This window comes from Dermacentor andersoni, chromosome 2 (assembly GCF_023375885.2).
Source record: "Dermacentor andersoni chromosome 2, qqDerAnde1_hic_scaffold, whole genome shotgun sequence".
In the NCBI taxonomy this organism is placed as follows: Eukaryota; Metazoa; Arthropoda; class Arachnida; order Ixodida; family Ixodidae; genus Dermacentor; species Dermacentor andersoni.
Window position 1 is genome coordinate 84,851,058 of NC_092815.1, and position 24,236 is coordinate 84,875,293.

Below are 24,236 nucleotides of genomic sequence, written 5' to 3' on the forward strand. Positions count from 1 at the left end.
TGCGAACATTCACTGCAGAGGGTGTGCGTTCTTTCCAACTGCCCCGTGCCTCGTTCAGAGACCCTTTATTCGAGCACCGTCATTGTCGTATAATATAGCCTGTCGCTGACTGTCTAGACTTTAGGTGGGCGTCATTTTGTTCGACCATGCCGGCAGGCAGCGTCCTGACCCCGTCTCTAAACCCGCGAGCCCTCGATGATTGCGACTTCGCCAGACCTCGGGGCTGGGATGATGAGCGTCACCATGGGAACGTCTCGAAAGTTCGCGCCCGCTCAGCTGTCAATGGTTCCGACTTCTTTATTATTATTATTATTTTTGCCTTCGTACTTAATATTCATAGGTGTCATGAGGAACGTCTTCGTTTGATGTATTTGCTTTGTATAATTTGCGTTTGGATTCGCAAGCCTAAAGATTTTGTTGGAGAAAAGCGCGCTGAGCAGTTCGCTAAGGATCAAGGCGAAGCAGCTTATGTGCATTCCCGCAGGCCGACTTTTGTAGCAAGTATTAACATTCGCTTATCAAAACATTGAATACTTTTATCGTGTATCAGCTCGGAGAACGTCGCTCAGGCGAAGCAGTTGACGACAGCGCGAGCTGCCAGGCTGATATATGTGGCTGTGTATGGCAACGCCACCACATACACCACCACCTCCACAGAAGCCTGAGAAGCTGCCGTCTGTTTCGATGTGACAAGCAGGAAGCGCCGCCACTGCTGCTGCTGCTGCTTCCTATGGTGTGCTATCGGAGCTAAAGAAAAATGTAATAAAAAGTAACACAAAGCGAAAGTGGTTTCACGACAGCCATGCACGCGACTTTCTCCCTACTCCGCCGCCCAGGAGAGGTCTGTTAGATCTGCACACGGCTACTTCAGTCGAAGCGAAGCTGATACGTCTGTTCAGCTTGAAGCACGTGTACAGTATACTGCTGCTGAAAGCGAGGAAAGCGGTTCGACAGCTGTGAAGGCGATTCGCCCTTAACCAGCGGGACTGACTGAAGTTTTGCGCTGGTGTTGGAGATTCTCTACGTCGTCGTGGATAGGAGGGATATATTATGAAACGAGGGAGAAGCTATAGTAGCATAAGATTTAGATGCAAGAATGCATCTTATGTTGCTAAGAACAACTCCGCTGTGAGAAGTTGAAGAGTGCGTTCCCGTCTTTCGCGCGCAGATGGATCACGGTATCCCGAAGAAAGACTGGTGGCTCCTGTTTATATTAGCATATTTTCGTTTTGTTATATATTTTTTTCTTGCTCTAGAGAAACTGCGTGTCACCACGCATACCAGCCGTTATAAGATATCACCACACATATATAGATTTCCGCCGAGCCAGAACTGTTTGCCGAACAGCGGCTGGCCCACAGCGGCGCACGCTGTTCTATATACCGATGACCCTTCACGGGGTCTTTTGCGTTTGTACTACTTCTCGTTGACAGGAAAGAGAGGTTTGCACAACGGCTTCACTCGCCGTTCTACCACACACGTCGGTCTCTGCGCCCTTCGCAGCGTGAAAGCCGGCGGTGGTCACGCCAATGTGTCCCCGCTACTCAACCAGCTGCCCGAACCACGCCGCGACAAGTGCACCCCGAGCGTTCGACTATGTAGGAGGAAACACGCGCACTACGTAGAGAGAGCGAGAACCCGGCGGCCGGGCTCTAGAGTGCTTACGCGCGCGTCATCGTCTTGTGGCCCTCTTTAAGCGTCGTTAGCAGCGAAGGGCCTGCTCGCTAGCTGCCCCGACTACGAAGCGTCTCGTTGCTAGCTGCCACCGCCCGCTTTACTTCTTACCAGGCATCGGCGGCAGCGTTTGGCCGAGCCATCATTGCCCGGGCATTGCCTCCAACCCTCCCATCCCCCTTCCTATCCCCCTCCCCACGCAGCCACCGTTCCGTTTGTTTCCTAGCTGCCCCACTCTACCCCCCTTCGCCTCCTCGGGTATGACTCACGCTCATCGACGTTCCTTCGGCCCGCAGCCATGGCCTGGGCGCGCCTCTCCGCAGTACCGCCTGCTTTTGAAACGTGCGCGCGCGCGCGCGCCTTGGCTGTTGCTGCCCCTGTTGGGAGAGAGGAGGGAATAGAGGAGGATAGAAAAAGGGAAAGGCAAGGGGCTGGCGCACCCAGTGCCGCTTCTCTGAACTTAAATAGCGCGCTCTCCCGTTCTCCCCCGATCCCATTCTTCCGGCTTCCCCGCGCGGCTCGCGCGCGCACTTGAAATCATCTCAAACGCAGCCGTGGCATCGCCAACCTCCTCCTACATCCCTCTATCCCTTCGCATTTCTTGTCTTTTCCTTCTTGCCAGAGATGCGCGAAGCCAGGAAGAGACCCTTTCTATTGGAGGTGGCTGGGAGCTCTTGCCTCCCTGTGTTTAGCGGGCGAACGAGCTTGTCGGGTTTCGCTTGTTCCTGCGGCCGTCTCACTACTTCAGTCTTATTGTTCCCATCTCAACTTTCGGTTTCTTTTAGCTTCCGAGAGCGCAACCGCACCTCTGAACCTTGTTTCGGTCTTTAGGGAGAAAGGAGTCCCTGTGTGGTATGAATTGCTTAGCTAGCGATTCATATTAATGGGTAAATTGCAATGTGGTGGTGGTCTTTTCGGGCACCACCTGAATGTGGAGCACTGCGTTGGCAGGGTAGCTCGGCGTTTAGGTATTTCTATTTATGCGTTATACTCGGATGTCGAAGTTTGTTGGTCTTCTGTTCAATGCGGTTACGTCTTTCTCTTTCCTTCCTCTAGACACAAATTAGGAGCTATATAGCAATCAGCCTGCCATAGATGTGTCGCTCGTGCATGCTGATTCTCGCTCCGCCTCTTGCACAGGGCCAGGAAAGCGAAAAGCTCCGTCTCGCTCTTGTCAGTGTTCCAGAGTAGCTTCAGTGTACATTTTTCTGTATACCAAGGTCGCCTGACCGCCCGCCGGCGTGGCTCAGTTGCTACGGCGTTCCGCTGCTGAGCACGTGAAACACACACACACACACACACACGCACACACACGCACGCACGCACACACACGCACGCACGCACACACACGCACGCACGCGCACGCGCACACACACGCACACACACACACGCGCACACACACGCACACGCGCGCACACACACGCACACGCGCGCACACACGCGCGCACACGCGCGCACACGCGCGCACACACGCGCACACACACGCGCACACACGCGCACACACACGCACGCACGCGCACACACACGCACGCACGCACACGCACACACGCGCACACACACACGCACGCATGCGCACACACACGCACATCTGGTCAAGTCAAAATTAGCCCGGAGATCTCCACTCTACGGCGTCTCCCATACTTTGGTTACATCAATCAATCAATCAATCAATCAATCAATCAATCAATCAATCAATCAATCAATCAATCAATCAATCAATCAATCAATCAATCAATCAATCAATTAATCAGTCAATCAATCAATCAGCCTATCGGATTGTTTGACCTGGTTTCCAGAAGAAAGTTTGCATGTACTCTGTCCACTCAAATTTACAGCCAGCCGCCGTTGCTATCCATCTCAGTCTGGACTAAAGTTAGTGGGAGGTGTATCCTTGAATGTTATCATTCTGTTCTGGTCCTAACGACGCCTTGAAACTATAATAACGCACATGAATAAAAAACAGGACCAGCAGCTTTCAACCTGTCCACTGGCTATCATAACCAGCAATTCGGTCACAGAGATATTTCCCCTTCCATCGTCCTGTTCCTTCCCGATTTCTCTTTTTTTTCTCTCTCTCTCTCTCACTATCCGCGCAGGCACATTGCGCAGACGAATCGTCGTGGCGTTCGTCTCCCATCCTTTGACACTGAGCAAAAAGCCAGCACTCTGGAGATATGGGGTATGTGGGAATGAAACGGCGCTGGTGGTGCCTTTTGTTCAGCACCCGCCGAAATTAACGATCACTGCCTCCTCCTGTTAGCCATTGCGCGGGGAGAGCGCACTTCCTTCCTGTCCCCGCCCTCACGCGAGGAAAAGTCTTCCCTGCTCCTGCACTGCCTTCTCTCACTTTCTTCCTTGCGAGAGAAATCGAAAGAAAAGCACGGCTCGCCCGACCCTCCCTCGCCTTCGATTGCCGCCTCGGGATGATTCCATTTTGAGGCGAACACTATTAGTCGTCCCCTCGTTTCGTTTTAAAACTGCGCTTCGCTGGCTCTTCACTCCTATTCTTTTTCCTGGTGTTCTTTTCTTTCTATCTCTTGTTATTTTATGGCCCTTGATGTTCTGTTTCGACTGTGAACGGCCGCTGCAAACTGTGTCCGTCTTTGAAACCGGGGCCGCGCTCTGTTCGTCCCTCGATTTTCCACATTTTCGGTTCTTCTCTAACCCACCAGCACCCACCCGCGGTCCTAAAGGCACGCATAATCGCGTTGCAGATCACTGGCGCATCCTCCGTTGGAGGCTGTGCCGGGACTAGTTCTTGATAGCGTTTGGTTCCGTCGTGACCGTTCTCATACGGATGGCCGAGGACGCTGCATACCGGTATAAGCCGAATCGTGCGTTAAATGTTCCATTCATATTGCATGAATACTTTTGAAAGTAACTGCTGTCTGCGATAATTTTGTTAACCAGAATTTACTATGTATACTCTGATCTGAGCGCATTACGTCGGCAGCTCGTATCCGTTTAGCAGCTTAGCCGTAACCCGAATTTCTTTTTGGAATTGAAAACTTATGCGATGGAGAAATAAAAATAAGGGTGCCCCCAAGGGTCCTGCCATTAATAAACTGCAGCGCGACTTCGCGGGAAATCTCCTGGAGTGGCGGTTAAACAGCGCGCAGAAGGACATTGGACTTAGAGTAGTAATTAACGTAACAGGCGCTAGCTGGCTGCAACATCATTGGCAATGTAAGTGCTGGCAGAGCTGCCCGTGATGTAGATGAAGAATGTGAAAACACCTCAATTCTCATTGTCGAGAACGGATGCAGCTCAGGAACTACGCAGTCTTGCCCATATAATCACTTTAGGAAAATGGAATACACCAGAGTTCACCAACCAGCCTCTATATGCCATGGACCCACATATGAATTACAACTTTTACCTTGTTTTACACAACAGGATGAAACCTTACTGTGCCGGCTGGGACTAGGAGTTTCTTTCACGAATGTCTATGTATTCCTCATTGGTATGGCTGACAGAGCCAGTTGCAACACATGTGGTGCAGAAGAATGATAAACATCTCCTGCGTGAGTGCCCAACAAACGAAGCTGAAAGGACTGACCTTCGGACAGCTTTGGGGCACTTAGATGACAGACCTTTAACAAAAGAGAAGATCTTGGCACCATGACCTCGTACGCCTGCGACGTATAATTCGACAAAAGCGCCTGCTGCATTCCTTGAAATTCACCGGCCTCTACGACCGCCTGTGATTGATTCAACGAGGAACGCTTGATTGTGTGTGAACTATGTGGAGGTTGTTCCTTCTCGCCTTTCAGTCCTCTTTCCCAGTTCAGGGTAACCTACTCGGCTCAAGCTGGTTAACCTCCATGTCTTTCCCTTATTAACTCCCTCTCTCTAACAAGCGCTGGCCCGTCACCGTGGAATTCTACGAAATACCTTGGCGCACTTGTCAAATTTTGACTTGACTGGCAACGAATCTGTGTAGTTTCAGAAATTCCTACACTGGCGTGAAGCTTTCAGCGACACTTGTAATGAGCGCTAACTCGACAAAAAACTTTCGCCAAAGTTATCACCTCACTACAATGCTGCCACGCAGACCTTTATGCAGCAACTTTGAAAGGACTACATGCGGGGACTTTCTGCTGAATCTCGCGCGTATACGCTCAATTCGCGTGTCGCTGTGCGCCGTCCGCACCGTATGCATGAAGCGTGGGCGATGCGACTTCACAGATATAAATCCCACGGGCAGAGCCTTCCAAGTCTGACGAGCGCAACTGCTGGAGTTACGTAATTACGTTAGTGACCAGGCGGTAGTGGAACGCGCAACATCTCGTTATACGATATGCTGCTCGGCTTATATCATGGCGCCGGCAGTTCGTCGCAGCAGTGCGGGCTCATCTGTACAAGCTAGGAAAGGAAGGGCCGTGCTCCCTGCGCCACGCGTGCCCCCTTTTCCCCCCAGCCTTCTTTCCGCGTAGGAAACTCCGGAAGATGATCTCTGCGGTGCGCGTTCGTCGACCGGTATGCATATGCCGTCTCTGCACGTTGCCGCGTCGAGCCGTGCCTGCGGGCTCGCGAAGCGCGCTGCAAAGCGTCTCACTTCAGCGCGCTCGCGTGATTGCGTACATATACGCGCGCGCCCATCGCGTTCGCCTCCTCTACCGCCGTTTGTGTTAGCCCGCAATTTAATTAACGCTAACGTGCGTGCGTGCGAACGCGTGCGCGCACGCACGACCCCGGCCTCCGGGCTTGAAACCGGAGCGATCGTATCTGCAGGGGCCGTACAGAGCGAACCTGCTGGTGCACGCGTTTCTGGTTCTGGCGACAGCCTGCCTGCCTGCTTGCCCGGCTTTGTTTTCGGGAGGAGCCATTATCTTCAACATCACCCCCCCCCCCCCCCACCTCCCTCCCGCTTTTCTCTACGTCCACCGTCTCTTCCCGCCGTTATTTGGCTTGCCGTTCTTCTTTTACTTTCCCCGCGTTCGCGCACAGCGTCACGCCTCGATCGTCGAACGGGCTGAGTCATACAGCTCCGGTGGCCTTTCCTCTCTCTCTCTCTCTCTCTCTCTCTCTAGGCCGCCCCGGGGCTCCCGCCGCTGTGCATCGTTGCTGGTATAGCGTGCGCGCGGCCGTGTGCTTGAACGCCTCGCGGTATCTGAAGCATCGCTCGTCGCTGGTTCTTTATCGCATACGAAACTCCACGATGGGTTCACGTCCGTTCTTCGCCCTCTCGACGATCTCGGCAGGGAAGAAGACGTTGAGCGATGGCTCGATCGCGCGTCGCCGCGTTGGAGGAGAATGCTGCCGTTCGGGACGTCAAATAAGTCGCTTTATTTCGCCTTATAGCCCCTCTCGCCTTTTTCTTTCTCCCGTTTTTGCCTTTTCTCCTTACTGTTGTTATTCGCTTCGCGCAACGGCGGTTTGGCTTCTGATGCGTCTCGAACGGAGCAGAATGTTTTCGCAATACGGTGCAGCCAAGCTTAAATTAATGTGCGTAACGGCGCAGCAACATTACGATCAATATACCGTAGAGTGCGTGGAGTGTTATGTGCTGTACGTCCCAGTTAACATGCACCTACACAAACATCAACAACGAAAAAGTAAAAAACAAATGAGAGCTCTCGAAAGTCATCTATGCGAATAAAGCCAACATGCGAGCTGTGACAGGGCTTCCAGCTTTTGCTAGGAGACAACAGTATTGATTAGACAGCAAGCGAGTGTAGGGGATTTCTGTAGTTTATATTAAAAGAAAGAAGTGAAGTTGGTCAGGTCATGTAGAGGCATATAACGAGTGATCGGTTAGTTTACAGGACAGATTCCAAGAAAAAGGGAAATGCGGCCAATTGCGGCTGAGAAATAGGAGTTGTGAGATTAGGAAATTGGGCATGCACAGCATAAAGTATGCTGACACAGCACAAAAGTAGCGGAGATCGCAGGGATAGTATTTTGTCCCTCAGTAACTTGAATAAACTGGTGATAGCGATGACGATAATGAATGTGGCGAAGAGGAACGCAACTTTGGGACTCGAAGTAGGGAAAACTATAAGGCGTACTACACATATACACAAATTATTTACTCAACGCAAGGATTCCTTTTTTTTTACTTTTTCATACACAAAGATAGTTGCCCGGAAGAGGTTTGGGAGCGAGATGGGAGGCGAACTTCGGTCATCTTCACTTTACTCTGGGGAACCATCCCAACACGGCGTTACTTGTTCACACTTTGAACACAACTATAAGCATACTATAAAAGCCACACTAGCTATCCTTTGCCTCGAATTTCCAACCGTCATGAATAAGTAACGTTGGCACACCCTGTACATGCAACCCTTGCTCAAGTTCCCACGAGGCTCCGCGCAGAAGGTCCCTGGCAGAAAGACGCGTGCATTAGTAGTAGAACTACACGTAATGCGACAACCGGGATACACGCTAATTAATGGTTGTCGGGCTTGGGAAGGACACCCGCGGTAACAACGCTTGTGTTCCTCTCGCAAATATTTAATAAGGCTGTTCCCCTCAAACCACTGTCTCGATGGTGCTGAAATTTAAATATATTGTATTTTGTCCAGCGGTGGCGAATAAAGACGGTACTTCTTGGGTCTGTCTCTGTCTCCTCCTTAATGAAACGGGGGAGAGGAAACGACGACTCCGAGAGCGGAGGTTTCAAGGCGCGGGAGAGGTCGCGTGCTTTCTCCAGCAATGTACAACGCGTGCCGGCATCTCGCGACATGTGTACTGTGTCTATTAGACGCGTTTACGTTAGTGCGACATTAGCGTTTCGCATTCCTTAGCGCCATCGCGTCAATATGATGTACGCGACAGCGTTCACATCTGTACAGATTCTTCGAACCCGGACCGGAGTTCTTGAATAAAGTTCTCTCTCTCTCTCTCTCTCTCTCCTTAGTCCGAAACAAGCTGGAAACTGTTTCCGGCGAGCGCGTTTTGCCGATGACCGGAGGAGAGCACAGCCAGATGTTTTGTTTTTCTCCCTCTCCCTGGATTGTCATACGCCAGCATTAATTAACACGCACCGCCTGAGAGGATTTGCCTGTCTCGATCTGTACCCTTTCCTGGTGCAATAATGCGATCCGACTTTCTAGCGCATTATCCCAGTTTACACGGATATGATCCGTTAGAAATGCGGCGCGATGCACAGTTGTCGCATTCATGTAAATGCGACTTCTGTGGACCGATGTCGAATCTCGTGCTATTAATTGAGTCAACAAAAGAGTTACCGCGAAATGCTTGGAACAACAGTGGTCGCGTTGCTCGATTCGCAGGCAGCGGTAAGAAACGTCGACCCAAAGAATTTACTTTGCATAATTTGCCTTTCGAGCTATTATTTTGACGACAAGTCTTTCACGCGAAGGCCGCCGACTGATATTAAAATGATGATATTCATATCATTATCAGCAGCAGCTAGTGAAGGAGGAAAAGAGAGGGCGAGGTGCAAAGGCGCATTAAGAGAGGATGCCAGCGGAGGATAAGAGCACCGATACGTTAGCTAGATGAGCCAAACGCATCGCAAGAGGTGTGAGTCAGCGCTTCTGTTAGTCTTACGATGACGACGCAAGTGAAGTACTCTAGCGACTCAACAAATCCGCAGGAAAAAGAGAAAAGTTGCGTGTATTTTCCCGCCGCCGATATTTGACCAATATTTGAATCAAGAGTTCATGAGACTATTCGCTATCGAGTGGTTATAGTAGATTCACTTAGTGTCTCTAGAGCATTCCAGGGTTCCCTTAAGACGATACCGTGGCTTATAATCGATACCTCTATGTGGCAGCTGAGAATGAAAGAGATTTTCGTACTTTCTTTGCAGACACTGAGCAGTGGGAACTGACGTGTGGTGAAGGCGGCAACGGGGGTGGCGACCACCCCTCTGCAAGGCACAACCATTCATGCGTGGTACACCAGGGCGCCATGTGGGTCTACGGAGGACTCACGGATCTCCAGGAACGGGCCGACTTCTGGACCTACCACTTCGGTATGCAGACCGTTTTGAAATCGGTAAAATTGCGGCGGGATTTTATTGTATAGTTTCGTATTGAATGTTTGATGGTTGCGATAAGCAACCACTGTTTTACAGCTGTTTCTCTTTTCCCTTCATTATTTTTGATCATAAATCTGTTCAATTCTTTAAGGCCTCATCGCTCCTAATTCTTGGCAGGAGTATATAGGTCAGTGGTCAGTGGCCGCCGGTGACAGTGACAAGAACTTTATTAGAGTGTCCTGAGGAAGTCGATTGGGGGGAGCGAAGGCTCCCCCCAATCCCGCCGGTGGTCAGAAAATTTTTTGTCTGCCCGACATTTTCTCGCTCACGAGGTTCAGGTGCCTATTCTGCACTTAGACGTTCAGGCGCTGTCGTGGATAGCCAAATCATCTAGAGCAACATCAGCAAGTTGCAGTGTTCTTTTTTTTTCTATTGGAGAGAGAAAAGAAATGAACGCTAAATACCGTTTTGCAGGCTTTCGCGGGGAGTTCACGAAGCCATTCCTTCATAATGTCTACCTCAAGTATTCTTTATATTTCTCGTCAGAACACTCTAGTTCCTTTACTCATTGGTGTTTACTCGATCTTTCTTACCATTCGATATTCGATGGGGGCGAATGCGAAAACGTTCATGTACTTAAATTTAAGGGCACGTTAGATAACCCCAGGTGGTCAAGATAGGTAGGGCGTATCTCAGTAGGTACGGTGTGCCTCATAATCATGCCGTGGCTTTTGTCACTTAAAACGCCATAATTTAATTAATATTAATTTAGGATATTTACCTGATATTGAGGTTTCTTTCACATGTAATCTAACCGGACCAAGGGTATTAACCGTGTGAAAGTGGTTTCACGTGATCGGCTAAACCTGTGTGGAGCGTGCGTTAAACGCGGGCCCACGCCCAATCTCTGCGCGTGCAGACACCGGTCGCTGGAGCCGGATACGGCAGCCCAAGGGCGGCCCCGCCGAACTGCACGGGCACGCAGCGGTGCAGGCCCACGGCTTCATGTACCTCTTTGGCGGAGAGCGGTCGGGCGCTGCCAACAACGACCTCTGGAGGTTCCACTTTGGTACGTGTTGCGCGCGCAAAGTCTTGGCAGTCTGAAGGAGTCAACCGCGTTGTGATCTTTTCTGCAAATGGTCATTTTCTGGTGGCTGTCAAAGATGTCTTCTCTCGCCTGGCAACCTAAATCCTGAGCATCCTGACAAGCTACGCCTCTTTTCAAACAAAGCGGGTGAGATGAGAAAAACGTAGCTACACCGCATCGGGACCTACATGGATAAGTGAGATAGATAGAGAGAGAGTGAGTGAGTGAGTGAGTGAGTGAGTGAGTGAGTGAGTGAGTGAGTGAGTGAGTGAGAGAGAGAGAGAGAGAGAGAGAGAGAGAGAGAGAGAGAGAGAGAGAGAGAGAGAGAGAGAGAGAGAGAGAGAGAGAGAGAGAGAAGTAGAAGGAGGGAGTGGGCTCACTACGGAAATCTCGCATGCTAAGCTTCACTCTGAGTTGATGAGTGTGTGTATATCGTCGGACTGTGGCCGCACACAGTCCTCGAAACACGTCACTGCACTGAGTCAATGCTTATCGCGGGACGTGTTCACTTATTCTAATTCACTGGAAGGGATGCGGGTTTGGCGTTTCTGAATTGGTGGACTTGTATAGGACTACTTACAGCCTGAGCGGAGCTCCACACGCTCGAAGTGTCTGGATAAGTAAATCTGATCGTGATGATAATAGCACCTAGGAAGAGACATATATGCTGGAAGATTCCGTTAGAGCACGCAGAGTAAGACCCCGTTAACTCGAAGCTGGAAAGGCCGGGAAAAATATTCGAGATAAGCCAAGTCACGAAAATAGAAGCCTGCTGGACGCGCATAGACCACATGGAGCCTTTCCAAAATGAAGGCAGTAACATTCTCGGTCACTGTCGCGCGTATCCGCACCGTACACGTCGGCGTTTACTGTCAACGACGTTACTGGGATTGTGCCAAGACAGCCTGCTTTGATTTGGAACCAGTCGTCCGAGCATAACAGATTCCAGACATGCCCCTCCCCCCGAAATAAATAAATAAATAAATAAATAAATAAATAAATAAATAAATAAATAAATAAATAAATAAATCTAATGCTGCTACTTTCTGCATCGTAATTAAGTTGGGACAATTTCACTTCGAAAACCGAACCTGAACTACGGCAGAGAGCAACTGTCGTGCTTTTAGCAGACGCCCACAAGCGATGCCGCGTTTATGTGGCTCACGGTCGCGCTAGCGTCTCGTGTGTTCCTTGCGGTAACTTCCCGAAATCATGAATCACCAACTCGCCTGCACGCACACTCTGCTATGCTCAAAAGTGCCAATCATCTTGCTGAATGTTTCGATTAATACGCTGTGACCACATTGATGCGTCACTAGGACTCTTCGATTATCAGTCCCTGGACTGCTTGGGAATGCTGTCCCGCATTCCATTTCGGAAGCACCGCCCACCAGTCCGAGAGCTGCCAAGAATCTTCGTTTTTCACAGACCGGAAGTCGCGGACTACCCTAGCTATCAGCAGATTTTTGCTCGGACAGGCGCAAGCAGCTAGCAGACGACGGTAGTCCTGAAAAGATGCGCGCGGCTTTTGACGCCATGTTGTGGAAGATGCCATGTGCTTCTGCGTACTTTGTGCGTTCCGGGTGGCAAATCCTGTGCACTCAGCTATCGCGTCTGTTACATCGGTGTTTAGTGTTCCATCATGCGAGCTTTTCACGAGCCGTCTAATTGCTGCAGCTTCAGTCCTCGTTCTTTATGAGAGAAGCACAGTGGTAAGGCGCACATGCTTGCTTTTCTTCGTGTGTTTCGCGAAATATGTCGTGATCATTACTATATGCGTACTAAACAAGTGGATTTCGCATTTCAGGCGAGAAAAAAAAATGGTGTGCGAGAAAGCATATCATATTGCATGTGGCTATTTCACGCCGGTTGCTGGGGTGGTACAATCGGAGCTTCGCCGATCGCTGTTCACGTATGCTGATCCCTTCTGTTGCCAAGTTCAAGCGTTTGCTTTTTCACGTGCAGGATTAGTAGACGGTGTACGTGCGCTCTGTCCTAGACTCGTCTCGGGCCTTGACTAGACGGTTTCACGAGCTTTGAGGATATTGGAAGGGCGAACAGCGACGTGGCACGACCGCGATCTTGGTTGTGTCCGTCTGGAAATTCCGCTTCCGGAAATTTCGCAAGCAGTGCGCTAGCTTAAGTACAGCGATTAAGGGGCACGAAAAGTGAGAGCGCGACGTAAACAGCGCTTTGCGAACACGTTCTGTGCGCTCAGGCTGCGATTCCATTATGCAAGATTTATGCATGGTTGTGTCGGTGACTTGGCCTCTGAGACTGCACAAGCTCGGAGGCCACGCCAATGAATTCGCTGGGTAGAGAGCTATCTGCGAGTAGCTACGAGCAGACGACGGCAGCCATGAAAGTGCCTTCCGGTCGCGTTGTTTTCGAACGAAACATGGAGGAAAGAAACAAAATACGAGAGGCCCTTATGTCACGTTTTTGAAGCCGGAAGTGTGGCCATTTTGGTGTGCCACCTCTCTTTGCGCCTCCAGTCAGCTCGCCGGAGCAGATAGGCGCCAGCATTGAATGTGCATTGCTACGAGCCGCCAGAAGTGTATGCTGCCGACCCGCGCCAGAACAAAGCCCTCGAAAGATCTGTAACAGCTTTAATGAAGCAGACACGCTCTCGTGCGTTTGCGTGGCACGTTGCAGAAGACGACAAAGACACGCGCCGTCATTACTTGAGTGTCTCTGTTGCTGGCTGACACTCACACTCATCTTCAAACAGAACTTTCAAGCTTACATACCACACTCCAAAGTCAGCTTGTTTCGCGAACAGAATGGGCTGCGAAAAAGACACGGGCCACTTTTAAAAGGCCTAGAGCAGCAGCGAGAGCTTCAGTAGCGCGGTTGCTATGGCAACGTTAACGTTTGGAGTACCAGTCCCAGTGCTCCTTTGCGAAAAACAGCACGTGACTTCCGCCACACTTTCTCCAACACGCCCGTACTGGTCGGAGCATCTCCTACGATTTCCTTCCTGCATGGAACTAAACCTCAGACAGTTCTCGACAGCTGGATCACGTGACAGCGACGTGCTATTCCGTCAGGACTAGTCATACCGGAAGCCGCGGACGGTTTGCGGACAGTCCGATACTGCATAATCGAAGAGGCCCACTGATAGCGTCCTACATGAGAGAGAAAAAAGAAAACCTGCCTCCATTCCACCCTGTGAAAGTGAGTGTACGGCGAAGCTGTTGCCTACACGACGTTACACAAGCAGCACCACCAGTGCACAAGCGACGTACGTCACGCGCGCACGAACATGCGCGGAAGTGCAGCATGCATCCTCATTCTTCTAGGCCCTCCGCCAAGCGCGAGTGCCTTATTGAACTGATTGAGTTTTTCCAAGTAATTTGCGTCAGAAACTTCGCAAAGTACGACTTACACACAAGCTGCAGACAGGATAGCTTTGGATTGTAATTCGAATATAGGAGAAAAATTCTGTTACGCGGAAACTCAAAGACAATTACGCCCTTTTCCAGCTACCGTTTTCCAGTGGTCGCGGCCGCTAGGTGTCGATACTGTTCTCGGATGAGCACGAGCCCGCAAAACATCCTGGCCAACTATATAGAAGCTAACAACTTCGCGGCGCGAAAGTGTGCCGAAATAAGAAGGGAAAAACACATGGGTTATCACCATGGCCAGAAAATCAATTCGACTTAACCGATATTTCGAGATATTTCAGAGTTTGAGTTATGGAGTGGTTAGTGCACAAACAAAGCACTATGCTTGTACGCATTTTTAGCCTGTCTACTCCTGAGCGTGGTTTTCTTCACGGCCGATATTGCCTGTGCGCGAACCAATCCGCCACGTATACATTGCCGCATTGAACTTGCAAAGTGAACCAGCTCGCCGTTTTGCAACACATTCATCTCGCCGTTGGCGCCCAGTGAACGAGACGTGGGAGAAGGTGGCGGTGGAGGGTGTCGTGCCGACACCTCGGTGCCGTCACGTGGCCCTGGTCAATCCGGGACTGGCTACGTGGGCCGACCGCGTGTCCGCCGCCAAGGAGGACGAGGAAGGCGGCACGGCGCTGCACCAGCACCGGCCGCGCCACGGCCGGGCCGCCTCGCTGCGCTTCAAGGTGCACCCGGTGTCCCGGCTGTGCAGCAAGAGCACGGGCTCCCAGGACGAGGACGAGGACGACGACGCCGGCTGCGCGTATGGCGGGTGCGGCGCCCAAGTCAACCTCAGGTATGGGCTCCTCTCGCCATTGCTTTGCCGCTCCTTTTCCATCCGCTTGTGTGTACTATAATGTACCAAAGCTTCCAAAGAGTTAGTTAGTTAGTTAGTTAGTTAGTTAGTTAGTTAGTTAGTTAGTTAGTTAGTTACTTAGTTAGTTAGTTAGTTAGTTAGTTAGTTAGTTAGTTAGTTAGTTAGTTAGTTAGTTAGTTAGTTAGTTAGTTAGTTAGTTAGTTAGTTAGTTAGTTAGTTAGTTAGTTAGTTTAGCTGTAAGGTTTGCAAAGTGTCTCACAGCTGCGGCATGTGCAGTGCATCAGCGATAGCATTGGTGACAGAGGCTAAATTATTGAACGGACAAACCTCTTCGCGTTTAAGTCATCGCATGAGCAGCACGAGACGACGTTTTTCTTATTTGATGATGTCAACGTTACTTAGTCGGTGATGCTAACGTTACGGTTAGCATCACCAACATGGGGCGCGATCGGAGATCGCTGTTCGGATAGCGCGTTTAGTTTCGCCGCGCGCGATTGGCCTAGGCCGCGCCAACTGCACGCGGCTGGCAAAGTCGGCGCGGCGAAACTGAACGCACGATCCGAACAACGATTTCCGATCGCGCCCATGGTCTTCGGTTGTGCTGTGGCTAAAAAGTTGTGGACGCAAGGAGAGTGGCCTACGAAAACACATGTTAGAAGCGCTTCCGCTTATGACATCGTTTATTTCTGTGGTTAAAGTTTTACCATTTGGAATGTGACTTCTACAGCACTGCTTCTAAGACCAGAAAGTGGACATATGCAGCACATTTTTCAGCACCGATTTACTTTGTCTTCACGCGTTCGGTAGGTATGCACTTACAAGGAGTTTGATAGAATTGCACGCAGCATGTTGCATGTCGAGTGCAAGCGACGTGACTATACTACTAGTCGTTTAAAATTTGTAACCTACGCGCTAACAACGGCGCCACCAAAGTCTTTGGCAAACCGAATCAGTTGCACATAGGTTACGAGCATTAAAAAGGCATTGGGTTGCGAACTTGGTATAATGCGGTCTGTTTTGAACACACTTGTATCACATTAATATAACAGTGATTTGTTGTTTCGTTTGTTTACACTGAAAATTATCGTCACCAGCACAGCCACCATGCAGAGCGAACACGGTAGACTCGGGGGAGGTGCTCGCGCGACCTCAGCTTAGACTGACCCGTCTAGGCTACGTGCCGTGCAAATATCTACATAATATAGCGTCTTCGTTTATACTTAATGGCGTCGATCTGTGCTGGTAAGAAACCGTTCGTTCGTCCATTTGTTTGTTTGTTTGTTTGTTTGTTTGCGTTTTGTACTGTTTTCTGCGCATTGTGCTTCCGAGAATAATTTCCTGTTATGTTCGAAAGAGTCGGTTGCAAGCTCGCGCTTGTCTTTTCCTCTTTGCTGTGGAGGTGTTCTTGCGCGCTGCAAGCTTCCAAGTTTGAATCGACCAACCCTGCTGCTGCATTGGGCGTTGTTAAATACTGGCCGCATACCTGAGACCGCGCTGAAAGGCTCGCGTCGCAGCTCCCCACGACCCTTGCCCCGTGCCACTGCGCCCGTCGTCACTTCGCGTGCACTACAGACAGGGCGAACACGCGTGGGGCGCGCGCAGGTCCCTGAAGGAGAAGCTATCCAGCAGCCGGCTGGTGCGCAGCATCTCCAGCGGCAACTACTCCGTGGGCAGCGGCTTGCGCCGAGACGAGACCGAGAAGCTGCTCGAAGGAGGGGACCCGGCCTCCGGCGCGCCCACGCCGCAGGCCATCCAGAAGTCCGCGAGCACCGACGCCGTGCTCGAGGCGTCCGACAGCAGCGGGGAGTCCACGCCCCAGCACCAGCGCAAGCGGCAGCTGAGCGTGCGCGTGCGGCCCCTGTCGGAGATACTGCCGCGCAACCGGGACTGCTCGGTGCCCGTGCCTCCGGGAATGCTGAGCCCGCCGCCGCAGGGTGGCAGATCCCGGCGCATCACCAGGTGCGCCCGCGTCACGTAACCCCCCACCTTCACCTGCCTTACGGTTGGCACACCTAACCGCGCATATTGCTGTCTGTTGTAGCGATCGTAACATCACTTCGGTCTGGACGAGCGTCCCGATCACGTTTAGTGACCGAACGGAGAGATAGATACAAACGGTAGACACCCCAGGACTTACTTATTGTCTATTGTCTACAGTGACAGCTGCTATGAAGGGCGTGCTTACCTTAACCGGAATGCGGAACAAAAGACTGAAGGAAAAAACATAACACCAAGCAAACTGCTGCAACATGCTTACATGTGTACCGCGGCGCGTAAGGCGGCTCTCTGTACTGTTCCAATGACTCCTATGTTGCGCTTTCCCGCAGATACCTCATTTTTCATCGTCTACCTGTGTTGATTGTTCTTTCCGCGTCTGCCGATGGCTTTCGAAGCTTGAAGTGCCACTGCTACGCGTTTCGTGTCTCAGTTCGCAGAGCTTGAACACCTTCAACGTGTCTTCCTCGGTGGCCGCGGCCGCCCCTGCGCGGTCCGGGGCCAGCTGCTGCTGCACGCCCACCGCGACCACCGGAGGGAACAGCGACCAACAGCACACACCCTGCGAGAACGCCACCGACCCCCGCGCGGACTTACTCATCGACCTCGACCAGAGCAACGTCAGGTATACGAGATATTAGAGGGTGCCTGCTAGGAGAGCTCGAAGGGGCCCCAAGTTACGTTACTGCCTCAACAGGAGGACCCGGTTGTGGCTCTTGCGAATGTGTTCCTTTCTGCGGCCAATTTACTCTGCTTTCTTACACTTGACTCAGCTGCCTTTTTGTTGTCTAACTACGTCATTTTAATTTCCGTGTTTGTAATTCCACTTCGCTTCAGAAACTGAAGGCAGCATCGCCCCTGGGCTGAGTTGAGTGGTGACAGCTCTAGAATAACACTCCTCGGTCATTTTCGAAGCAAAACTTCGCAACCATGCACACCCAGCATCTACTCCGATTCACTGGAGTGGTATTCCTCACACAACTCCTCGTCGTAAGGAAGGCCGAGAAGCTGTTTTGAAGTGCAGACTACTTTGCAGTCGATTCGCGGTGCTGTGTTCCCCTGACCTCAGTGGAGAAGGAGCTCCGACCGCATCCATTTTGTGAAACCGGGGTCAAATATTCCGTAGTGTCGGGCCATGAAGGCTCGAGCAATACCTATGGCAGGAATCATTCACAGGAAGGCCGAAATGTTTTTTGTTTCTGTTCCACGTGTTCTTAAAGACTGTCGCTGAGATTCGATTAGGTATTAATAAAAATTCAAACTTCCACTCTGCCTGCGTCTTTTTCTTTCTGTTTTTTCAAACAATTCCTTCACGTTGGTTTGATGCAATACTAGCTACAAATCTAGCATTCTGCAATCTAGCATTCACCAAGGGGCTAAATGCGAAAGCAGCGCACCGCACCTCCCGCTCACCCGTTACCTCCGCTTTGTGCGTGTAGGTACCGCGTGGGCGGGCCCCGACGCTCGACCAGCAGCTACACGTGGTTCTCGGACGCGAGCAGCTCCGGGGCTCCTGCCATCTCGCCCCTGCAGCTGTCGCACAGCGCGTCTCACTGCTCGGGCTACTACTCGTTCGCCGAGGACGACCCCGAGTTGCAGCGCGACATCATGAACTTCCTGACGGGTCACGGACCGAGATCGCGGCCCTCGTCGCTCAACGCCGCCACGGCTGCCGCCATAGAGCTGAGCACGTTCAGCGCAGCCGCCCAGCCGGGAATACAGGTTGGTGGTGGCACCGCGACGCCATATGTACGGGAAGTTGCGCAGGCCCATCGACTGCATTAGAAGCACACTGATGTGGGACGGGTCGCTAAAGTGCTTAAAGTGGACACGCGCCGTCAAAGACGACAGAAATACAAAGCTGTCGATTAGTGTGAGTTTAATGCGTTAGCATTCTTAGGGTACTTCACGTACTTTTGGGGGGCTGTGTATGTTCTTCTCTAACCATTTTCCCGCCTACCTGGGTCACCGGGTAGTCAGTGGTCAGATGGGTAGCGCACCGGGCTCCTATGTTGAGGGAACTTCGAAACCAGCCATCGGACTGGCTTGCGCCAATGTGTATGTGGCAATGTGTACATATGTGCACATTGCCACATTCTTCAACGAACCTCTTTCATGCCGCCATTGGGTATGTGTCGCTCTTCGATGAACCGCTCGCCAACTTGGGTCGCTGAGTATATGTGCCACTGAGTGCGCGGCAAGCGAGGAAACAATTCTCAGCGTCCGCACGCACCGGCGCGCCACGCTTCTAGTCTCGGAGGCCTCGCGCGGACTTCCCGGCAGTGCTGCTTGATGGGGCTGCGTCTCCAGAAAGACGCGCGAGAGAGGAACCCTGCTGCCGCATGGCGCGTTTCTCAGCATTCGCAGGCATCAGTGCGCCATGCATTTCGGAGGTCATGCGTAGGCTTCGCGGCGCCGCATGACCTCCATGGGAAGCGCATGATTTTCGTGGCAAACGCGAAATAGGAGTCCCGCTGCAGTACACGCCTCGCACATAACTCGTTTCGACGGTGGCAATACGTTGGTTCGCTATATTGATTCAGTACTAAACGCATTACCGTCCACAGTCATCGTGAGGTGGGTTCTGCCGATTTTTTAGACATAAGGAAAGACAGAGATTGATAGCAATGCAGGTCAGTAGTTAGTTTACAGATGCAAAAATAAATGCGGCTGTGCGGCTGTCTTGTGCTAAACAAAAATTGGCTGCGGCTTAGCTCAGCTAACCCTGGATATGAAATGCGAAAGCTTGGTTTAGCCTGATTAAATCTTGGTTTCACTTGGTTAACTTTTGATTTAGCTGTAATTATTATACTTAGGTATACAATCATCGTTAAGCCAGGTATGACGGCTGTGCCTAGGTCGGTGGCTAGACATGACTGTGATTAGGCTTGGGTAGACACTCATCGTTCGACGGTTCGACGCCTGTTGTGCCACAGGGAAAGCCCAAGTGCTAGATATGCAAAGAGACGCCGCGAACATGCGCAGCGTCGAAGCACAAACGGACAGAGCGCGAACGTGGTCGCTGCATTCATCTCGACGGTGCGACGCCTGTTGCATTCCGGGCCCTCTCCAGTGAAGCCGCTCGCCGTGCGATATCCGCGGAGTGGTCAGACGCCGCTTGCCGACGACGGCTCAAAGCCTCCCGCTCCTGCGCAACGTTCACACAAGGTGACCTGGCCTCGCTGTCATCCATGGCCAAACTCGCCCTCACTAGGCGAGCACGGCGACTCACGTGGTCAGGCAGCAACCCAGCTGCGGAGAGCGCATGCGCCAAGCCGGTGGCGGCGCAGCTCGGCACGGTGAGTCACGTGATGCGTTGCCAAGGCTACGGCGCAGCTGCGGTCAAATGAAGGTCAAACTGCTGGCGACGGCGAAACTCGGTTCGACGCGGTTGGTAAAGCTATCGCTTTAAAAATGAAAGGTCTCGTTGAGATTCCCGAAGTCCCTTTGTATATTCTGTAGTACTTGTTCAAAAGAGCTTTTGTGGCGATCACCTCTCGTCTACGAAGCAGCATACAGGCGTGTGCATGCCTACGTCGTGCGTGTGGCTTTCTCAATCGAGTGTATTCGTGCTGCACTATACTCCGTTCCATACATAGCAGTCAACGCTGTGGAAGCTACGCCAGAAGTTCGGTCAATACTAAAAGTTATCACTCCGCGCGTTCCGTCCATGCTTGGCTGCGCGCCAACAGCGTTCGCTCGTGCGAGCATGCACGTGAGGCTCCTCGCGATGGGTTGCAAATTAAAAAATCAGAAAATAACAAGAAAAATAAATATTATCTAAAACAACGCATTAACTTTGTTTGTTTGTTTGCTTCTAAGGATTAAAACTTGTTTCATTCGATTACTGAGCCTATATAAAAACAGTTGCGCACAAATGCGGTCAAAATGCATCGAATTATATTCAAGTTGCAAGAAGTCTTTCTAGCCTTCTCAGCGTTGACTGCTATGCATGGAACGGAGTATAGTTCATACTTGAGCGGCAGCGGCGTTCGTTGGTGAAGAGGAAAAGGGGCAGTCTTTCTGCACTCGCGCAGTGATTCCTCCCGTTGGTATGTTGGCTAGGCAGCAGACTGGCGAAGAAGTAGCCTCACTGCGCTCCTATTTTAGCCCTCAGGACGATCCCTACTACTGCAGAATGATGGTGGCCATCAAAACGAGTGCCACGACAGTGTCAAGTGCGTCTGCATACTATGTAGCAAACGCATTCAAAGCTGGCTTCGCCACAATAAGGGTTCTTATGCCAGGAAGCCAGCTTTCTTGAATCTCTGTTTTACTGGGACATTCGGTTTATTTATTTTTTTTCTTTTTTTTTTTGCAATGGCATATTATATAGACACTCCAAGCGTATTTCTGCCGTCGGCGTCGCTGTGAGGTTTCGCATAAAGTCCAAGGGCGATAAAAGAGTCGCCACGCGCTGTATGCTGTGGTGCGAGTGAAAGCTTGCGAGGGTGAGTCGGCGAACGCGGTTTAATCTCGCGTGCGTGAGCGAGGAACGTGGGCTGGAAGCGTGCCCTCTCCTGTCGCGCACTAGGCAGGGGGGTCAGGTGAGGGAGGAAGCGTGTTCTTCTCCAGCGGCTGCTAGGGTGCCTCGACGTCCTCCTCGCCTGCCGCTCCGTACAGAGTGGCGTCTACCGCGGCGTCTACTACGGCGTTGGACACGTGAATGGCGGACGCCATAGTTGACGCCTTTGGCGGACGCCGTAGGGGCGCGTTGCCGGCGCTCGTGTGTCTTGAAAGCGACCTGCGACAGGGCCAAAGTGCGCGCCCGCGCGGGCCTCATCTTCAACACGATCTGCGATGTTCGCAGAGTGCGCGTAGTGCCGGTAACTTCGCATGCGCTGGGCTTTCGATGTTTCGTTCGAGCTGAAGCGAAAGATGCACGAAGGTCAATTCGTTTGCTGCTGCCGCAATTCCTCACTCCAGCATTTTGACAGCGACTTTCCGCGCTCATCGAGCTAGAAATGTTCATGTTTACCTGTGCACGCGTGACACCATGCTTGTTAATTTAAATAAAGCACGTGGGCGGGCTAGTTGATTTGAATCCATGATAGAATGTGTAAGCGTGACTGAACGAGGACGTAGAAAGAAGCAGACACACAAAGACAGCGCTGTCTCTGTGTGTCTGTTTCTTCCTACATCCTCGTTCAGTCACGCTTACACATTCTATTATCGTTGTTTTTAGTTAGTAAGCGAACGTTTCCAAGTTTATACGGCCGCTAAAGCTACTATCTTTACTTCCTACAGCTATCCACTAATTTGCTATCGCGATCGGTGTTTCGCCTTTCGGGCGAAACAGCCTTTTTTTAAAAGTATTTTCGTATGCGTATAACATAGCCAGGTAAAGTGTCTAAGCAAGCCTTTAACATATTGAGTTATTGTGTGAATAGTAAGCGCAGTTATATATTGTTAATAGGAGCACGTCAACTATAATGGAGCCCAAGTAATCTCTATTCTGACAATGCCACCATTCTGATTGCACCACTGGGACATCGGGTCCCTGAATGCGCTAAAGGGAGCCGACTCGTCATAACGCAGCGTTCGGTACGCTCGACGCTGGATTAATGCTTATCATTTCTGAAAACAGAATAGTGGTGTGACAAACAGCGCACATTGAAGGCGGGGCGGTAGTACGGAGGTGATTGTGAACGTGGTAAGAAGTATAAAGGTGACTCTCGGGCATAGCGAAAGTGACCCTATATATACGGTTCTAAAAGGTGGGCCATGTGCATTCAAGTGCGAATAGAACGTTACGGAAGGTCCCTGGTCGGACGCTATAGTCAATAAACGTAACATGGGTTTCTCGTGCGAGGCTCCTGCAAGAAGCTCCTGTATCGTCAGATATTGTTACTCAGGGAGCAGAACAGTGTCAACAGCGTGAACCTGCAGTCACCTACCTTCAACCTAACTCTCTGCCGTTCCTGGAAAAGTCACATTGCGGCTGATCTCTTCTGAAATCTTCTAGCGTGTCTGTAACTGAAAATAACGTACGATATTGACTGCACAGATAGTATTGCTTTCGGTGTCGATGGACATTGCCCTATTGGAAATTTACTCTATACTGCTCAGACGAATAATGGTTTCGTGTAGTAGCGTGTGTTACTGGTGAGTTAAAGCGCTTGTTGAACGTTAGGCGCGTCCCCGCGATCCCAACCGCGTCTTTATGTCGAATTCCCGTGTCACGACTGTATCGTCGCTTGCTGAACATTGGCCCCAACAGCTCGAGCTGGGTTGTGCATCTTTAATCGTCTCTATACACTACCCAAAATTTACCCAGCCGAAACCTCTTGCGTATTTCGCCGCTGCTCGGCACTTCATTTTTTCCTTGGAGTTGTGTGTTGCAGCGTAGCTTATGCTCATTTAGCGCTCATCTCATTCAAGTTAGCGTGTGGTAGTGATTTGTAAGTGCTTTGTTTTGTTTCGTCTTTTCATTTTCCTGGGTGTTCCTCTGCCTTCTCATTTTCCTCTGCTAGTGTTGTGAGCTGGCTTAGGCTTGTTAACGTAACTTGGCCGAAGCAGATGCCAGCAAATGTCGACAGAAACGATGCGTTATAGCCGCCGCGATTGGGGCTGACTCCTTGCAATGTTGGCAGGTGGTGAAGGAGCGCGCGCGCTCCTGGGACCGCGTGTCGCAGCGCACGCCCACCGTGTGCAGCCAGGCAGCCGTGGCGGTGTCCAAGCGCACGCCCATCCAGGCCATCAAGGAGGAGAGCTGCCAAAGCACGCCCGTGCGCCTGCGCAGCGCCGGCCGGGCGGGACACGGCAGTCCTCCCGGCGGGCGCACCGAGCTGCACCAGTGGCGCCTCTGCTTCTACGTGTTCGGGGGCCGCGAGCAGGGCGCCCCGGGACTCTACCGGCAGCCCATCTCCATCTGGAAGCTGTATGTCTGAGAGAGCCACGCTGCCCCGGATTCAGTGCGGCACCACCACAGTCGCCGCGTACGCGTCTCAGCGTACGCCGGCCACTGGGAAGCAACGGGGCCCTTTGCCCGCAAGAAGGGGACCCACCTCGACCAGTGGACTCGGTCTCGCTGACATAGAAAAAAAAGCCGAGAAATAAGACCTAGGTGCCCCGTCGCATTCTGATGACATTCGCAGGAGAGGCATAAAAAGCGGACACGTTCCCCCCCCTTTGGTGGTATTGAAAGTGAATTGTGTGCCGATATAGTTTCGCGGTGGGCATTTTGCCCCCTGGCACCCTTCGGTAGGTGCGCCTGTGTGTCTCTCTTGTTGGCCTCACAGCCCTTGCAGCGCATTTACCGGTGGGAGCAGCGAACGCAGCACGTCGAGATCTAGAGAAACGTGACCTGTG

At 51.5% G+C, this 24,236-nt stretch overlaps 1 protein-coding gene across 1 annotated transcript in view; it reads left to right on the forward strand.

Moving 5' to 3' along the window:
- The window catches only part of LOC126541720 (uncharacterized), a 106,272-nt gene extending 82,362 nt beyond the window's left edge, over nt 1–23,910 (forward strand). Inside the window, exons 6-12 of the mRNA XM_050188621.3 lie at nt 9,455–9,619; nt 10,545–10,694; nt 14,606–14,909; nt 16,533–16,889; nt 17,359–17,550; nt 18,365–18,647; nt 23,519–23,910. Coding sequence (XP_050044578.2) covers nt 9,455–9,619; nt 10,545–10,694; nt 14,606–14,909; nt 16,533–16,889; nt 17,359–17,550; nt 18,365–18,647; nt 23,519–23,815 — 1,748 coding nt within the window. The 3' untranslated portion in view covers nt 23,816–23,910. The remainder of the gene's footprint in view (nt 1–9,454; nt 9,620–10,544; nt 10,695–14,605; nt 14,910–16,532; nt 16,890–17,358; nt 17,551–18,364; nt 18,648–23,518) is intronic.
- Nucleotides 23,911–24,236: the final 326 nt, after the last annotated feature.